Below are 6024 nucleotides of genomic sequence, written 5' to 3' on the forward strand. Positions count from 1 at the left end.
TAGATACGTCTCTGTGTTAAACTCACAATTATTTTTGTAAAGTTATATATATATATATATATATATATATATATATATATATATATATATATATATATATATATATATATATATATATATATATATATTAAATTATCATTTTGAATTTATTTTTGTTTTCAAAATTAGAAAAGTTAACTGTAAAGCCGGTATTTTATTTTTTTTAGAAAGTTAATATGTTGAACATTTTTTTTAATTTTAGTAAATTAACATGTCGAACAAATATTTATTTTCACTAAAATCAACTTTTAAACAAAAACTCTTTATACTTGAATTATTATAATAGTTGTGATAAACAAATATTTTAATAATATAAATAATATATATTTAAATTATTTTATTTTAAACATAAAAATTAAAATAATGTTTTCCCAAAAAAAACATTTAAAATAATACGAATTTTTTTAAATATAAAATTTAAATTGTAATTCAATTCTATTTCGTTCACCCCTCCAAATATACCTTAAGATTTCTCTCTTACCCATAAATTGTGTCTCCAGTGAAGTCTAAGTAATTGTAAATCCCATCAAGAAGACAAAGATTGAGAGAGAAATATAAGAATCATTTTCGGTCCTATCTATATTTCAAATAATTTTTCTCAAACTACCCACATTTTCATTCTCATTCTTATTCCTGAAATACCCACCTTTCTCTCTTTAAATCATTAATTAATTAATTATTAATTACATATCTTTCACCCTAAACTTAATAATTACTTTATTTTATAAATATAAATATATAATTAAAATTAATAATACATATATTAAATAAAATATATTATATAAATATTAATATAATATATATATATATATATATATTATTTTTACTCCATTTTATAAATATAATATATATAATTAAAATTAAATATTATAAATTAAATAATTCAAATAAATATTATAAACTAAAAAAAATATTATACACAAAAATAAAATAAATCACATAAATATTTAATATTATATATTAAAATAACACATATATTACATAATATTATATGTGTTATTTTAATATTTAGGTAATATTTATACAATATAATATATTTTATTTTAATATATAATATTAAAGTTTTATGTAATATATTTTATTTTAGTGTATAATATTTATTTAATTATTTAATTTAAAATATTTAATTTTAATTATATATATTTATAAAATTAAGTAAAATAATATATATATATATATATATATTATTTATATAATATATTTTATTCTATATATTATTAATTTTAATTATATATTTATATTATTTATATTTATAAAATAAAGTAATTATTAAGTTTAAAATGAAAGATGTAATTAATGGTATACAGAAAAAATGTGAGTATTTTGAAAATGAAAATAAAAAGGTGAGTAATGCGAGAAAAATGATTTAAAATGTGGGTAGACATAAAATGGTTGAAAAGAGAAAACCTCTATTCCCACCCTATTGGTGGAAAGAGAGAACCTCTTATTCCCATAATATTGGTCCAAGAAGCGAGTGAGAGAGAAGGGTGGGTTTGGTTCATGGATAAGACCTTCATGGTTGAGTTTCATGAAAATATATATATATATAGTCAATTTTTGTGGTATAGATATTTACCGATAAAATAAATGTTTAACAAATTAAAAAAATAAATCGGATTGGTGTAGAATCGGGTACCCATCAGGTCGCTCATGTACCCACTTTTTCGGAGAAGAATCGGGTCGGGTTCCCAAACCCGACATTTGGTCATGCCTACCTTGAAGTGATTCATAGAAGAAATTGAATTACTCCAAGGACCTTCTTAATTCGAGTTGTTCCAACTAATGGGGCAGTCCAATTTCTGTTTAGTACATGAAAATACCATTGAATTGCTTTTGGACGAAATCTTCTAGGCACACTTTTGTCAAATAAGATACTTCTCACCTCATTCATAAATGTTTGATTTTTACTTAAACAAGTCAAAATTACCTTACTTTCCATTTCAACAGATGCTAGGATAATTTTAAACTTTTGTTAACCAATTGTAGCTTCCTATTTCTCTTCCAATTGATCTCAAGATTATTTTCCTGTTAGACAATGTTGGCATTTCCTTTTGGTCTCCTTGATTGCAGATAGCTTTCAACCAATCTCTTAGTTTTCATGGTCTCAAGAGATTTAAAGTTCAAATGGCCAAATATTTGGTGTCATTAACATTGAAGCAAGCATCAAAGAGTGAGCTTTCTTCTACCTTAGCTCTCAACATAAATAATCTGTTTTTAAACTTTGTAAAGGTAAAATCATATATTTTATCTATCTTTTTATTTTAAAAGATGGGACTATTTTGAATGATAGGTAAGGTCATAGTCTTTTAATTCATAACTTTTGGTATTTTAAGTCTGATTCTTACAACTTGTGTTAAAATCATATATTATATAGTATTTGTAGTGAGTACATCAAATCACAAAAGTTAATATCTATATGTATATAATAGACACTTAAAACAAACAATTTATAATTAACAAAAGAATAGATATCCAATCAAAGATTTGGTCTTATTTTCTGATAATATAGTTAACATTTTGTAAATTTCTTTTAAGAAAAATGCATTCAGTATAACAACAACAAAATTTGAAAGTCTTACCATCCAAGCTTATGCATGTTTTGCTTATTCAATGTTTTGTTGTGGTTGAACTTATCAAGAGTTAAAAATTATTGTTTGCAATTATACAAACCTTTGAAGTTATTCCCTTTGAACACATGAATCTCAGAATTGTTACAAAATTTAGAGGGAAACAAATGTGCAAAACGACCCAATTTCCACCCGTCACGATAAGTTATCATCTTCAGCCGTGAATAAATTATTCTCGGGTTTTGTCAATTAACAACACCAACACCAACATCCTCAATTTAGTCACTTTGACAGGCCCCCTTAGATTATATTCACCAATAACTTCGTCATGATCCATGTATAGAAAACCGCCAAAGTAGCCCCAACCGGAATAGTCACTGCCCAAGAAGCAACAATTTCTCTCACGGTTTCTGATCTAACATTATTTAACCCTCTCGCAAAACCAACACCCATAACCGCTCCCACTAGTGTATGAGTTGCGGATATTGGTAATCCCAACTTTGACGCAAACAAAACAACAGAAGCCGCTGCAAACTCAGCTGCAAAGCCTCGAGTTGGCGTTAACTCTGTTATTTTCTTCCCAATTGTTGCAATCACTCTATACCCCCACATCATAAGTCCTGCAACAATTCCAAAACCGCCCCATGCAAGAACATCATTTGGAATGACTATTTCAGCCCCAGACGTCGCCCCACCTTGAAGAATCGACAAGGCGGCAGCCAGAGGGCCAATGGCGTTTGAAACATCATTGCCACCATGTGCAAAAGACATAAAGCAAGCTGATAAAACTTGCAAGTAGCCAAACACTGCATATATTATTTCCAATTGGGTTCCTTTCGGACCTGCTATTTCTGTAAGAAAACCGATATTCTTAGAATGATCAGCAGCTAGTTCCTCCTCCTCTGATAGTTCTTCTGATTTGGGCTTGTTAAGGAGGTGGTCAAGCTGTTTATGGATGATTCTATAGACTAGGATTGCACCAACTGCCCCTAAACCAACAGCTTGTGCAATAGCTAAAGGGAATATCTTGCTAAGAGGAAAGGCTGCAAAAGATATTCCAGTCACACCCACGAAGACAGCAACCGGTGCGGCTGCAGCTGCAGCTTGTCCTGGATTTGGTGCACTGTATACAAACTTGAGATAGAAAAATACCCATGAGTAAGTACTGTTATCTCTACGATTGATAATCATGTGAAGTTAAGTCCTTAGAACAAAAACATACCCTTCGGATACATTTGTAAACAAGAAACGATGCCAATGCTCCCATCAAGGGAGAGATCAGCCATGATAAAATCACCATACCAAGTGAACTCCAGAAAACAGCGCCAGGACCACCATAAACGAGGCCGAATCCCACCATGGATCCAATAATACAGTGGGTTGTAGAAACAGGCCAACCAAAAAATGAAGCAACCTAAACTTGCATGATGAATGGATTTCTTTTGCATTAGAGCTAACCAAAAATCATAAGACATTGTCTAATTATGCTGTTTGTGTAAGTTCTTCAAATCAAATAATAACTTAGGGTGAGTTTTCTAGTGATAAATGATACCCTAGGGTGAGTTTGATAATATCTCAAAAGACAAGAGTTTGTCTATTGTTTGATTCTCACTAGTCACTACAAACAAATGTGGTTCATAAATTAAAAAATACATAAATATTTGTTGGACTTCTAATAATAAAATACAAGATGTTTTTATTAGAATTGAAATTCCAATCTAAAAAGAGTATAATTAAGAATTACAAAATCTCATTTTGATTGTATTATTATAATTCTAACTCTTAATTATAAATGTTCTAAAAAAACTTAGTAATTAGAATAAAATCTGCAATTTCAATTTCAATTACACAATTTTTTGATTTGTTTTTAAATAGATGAATTGTAATTGGAACTCCTCATCCAAATACAGACTTATTGATATATTATGGTAAGAAATTTCTATAACATTGTGTACATGCAAGAATGATAAATCCTATTGGAATTATGTAAGCTCGGGTTATGAAAGAACCTATCACATTGCCTAACCCATCATTATGAAAAAGGAAAGTGGAGAGTATTGAGATAAACCTGCAACCATGTACCAGCTGCAGCCAATGAAGAAAGCAAGCCAGCAAAAAGCAAAGTATCATTTCCCTGAAACACACTGGCAACAAGAATTCCCTTCTGCATTGTGCTGGTGACATGGGTACCTGTTACATATCATTGAGTTTCAAATATCTATAAACACTTAAGTATTAATGAAGTTAGTTCAATATCATTAATACCCATCAACAAAGCCCCAGAGAACTCCAAGATGGCTGCAGTCAGAACCGCCTGCCGAATCGTCAAAGCTCCGGATCCAACTGAGGTTCCCATAGCATTGGCTACATCATTGGCTCCAACATTCCATGCCATGTAGAATCCAAACAGTAGAGTAGCATAAGACAGGATTTTTGTCTTAATCCCAATTGCCTTAGTTAAGGATCCCATGAAAAATGGCAAGCTGAGTGCTGCAAAGGCTATACAAATCGATATTGCTGAGGCAGTGCGGGAAGATATGTTGAAAGCCTGTGCCATACCAGGTGAATCCAATTCTTCAGATTTCCCATCAGTTGTATGTTGTTTCTCACCTTCGGATTCGGCATAGGAGGATAAGGAAGCAGATGGGTGATGAATTAATCTGCCACCACTCTTGACTCTGATTAGAAGTTTGGGAATGGATAAAAATGTGTTTTGTTGCTTCAAAATGAAAGAAGAACTTGAGCTTATACTTCTGTTTCTATGGAGGAGGACAAATTCAGGAGTAATGGCTCTTCTTAGGCAACAAGAGGAAGTCATATCTTGTAATTAGAGAGATGGAGAGAAGTTCAGAATGGGAAAAGGGAAGAAGAGAAAATGGTATTTTTCAGAAAGAAAGATTCTTGACCATTGTAGCTCACTTTCTTCGAATATCATCTTTGTGTATATAATTTTTTTCTTTTGTTTTGAATTGGGGAAGGAATTCTTTATTTCTGGATGAAAGGAAAATGAGAAAGAGGAGGTCAGCATCAATTTGGCTGTTGGAATGTGTGGTGATGAGTAGTTGGATGATAGATTTTTTTTCACCTTATCTATATCAAGAAATTTTTTTGGCTTCTTTTTCTTCTATCCTAATTGTGAACATCATTATTTATTAATTTGTTAAAGTGGAGGCTTCCCAATACTTTTATTATTATTTTTTGTTAGAATAATTATGTATGTTTGTTGAGTTTAATTTATTTTGAATAATTTTTTTTTTTTTTTTTTTTTTTTTTTTTTTGTCAAATTATGTTATAACTTGAATTAAATTATTATTAATAATTAATTTTATAATTTGGTGAATTTTGGGCTTGGTGAACTATATTTTTTTTTTGAACCGAATTTTAATTTAGCGATTTTGAACAAATCGAATTCAAATTT

The 6024-nt window shown here is 29.7% G+C and overlaps 1 protein-coding gene across 1 annotated transcript; it reads right to left on the reverse strand.

Moving 5' to 3' along the window:
• Window positions 1-2590: 2590 nt before the first annotated feature.
• LOC124934252 (inorganic phosphate transporter 2-1, chloroplastic) lies at window positions 2591-5582 on the reverse strand. Its single transcript, XM_047474753.1, has 4 exons — window positions 4872-5582; window positions 4675-4796; window positions 3829-4020; window positions 2591-3740 (listed from the first exon to the last, which is right to left on the reverse strand). The coding sequence occupies exons 1-4, from the start codon at window positions 5422-5424 to the stop codon at window positions 2907-2909; spliced, it is 1701 nt and encodes a 566-aa protein (XP_047330709.1). The 5' UTR covers window positions 5425-5582; the 3' UTR covers window positions 2591-2906.
• Between the last annotated feature and the right edge of the window lie 442 nt (window positions 5583-6024).

The sequence above is a fragment of the Impatiens glandulifera genome, chromosome 4, assembly GCF_907164915.1.
Source record: "Impatiens glandulifera chromosome 4, dImpGla2.1, whole genome shotgun sequence".
Classification (NCBI taxonomy): Eukaryota; Viridiplantae; Streptophyta; class Magnoliopsida; order Ericales; family Balsaminaceae; genus Impatiens; species Impatiens glandulifera.

Coding starts and splice junctions, on each gene's coding strand:
- LOC124934252 (XM_047474753.1), bottom strand. CDS start 5,424: ATGACTTCCTCTTGTTGCCTAAGAAGAGCCATTACTCCTGAATTTGTC. Junction 4,797..4,871: donor CTCTGGGGCTTTGTTGATGG/GTATTAATGATA, acceptor GATATGTAACAG/GTACCCATGTCACCAGCACA. Junction 3,741..3,828: donor TTTACAAATGTATCCGAAGG/GTATGTTTTTGT, acceptor TTCTATCTCAAG/TTTGTATACAGTGCACCAAA.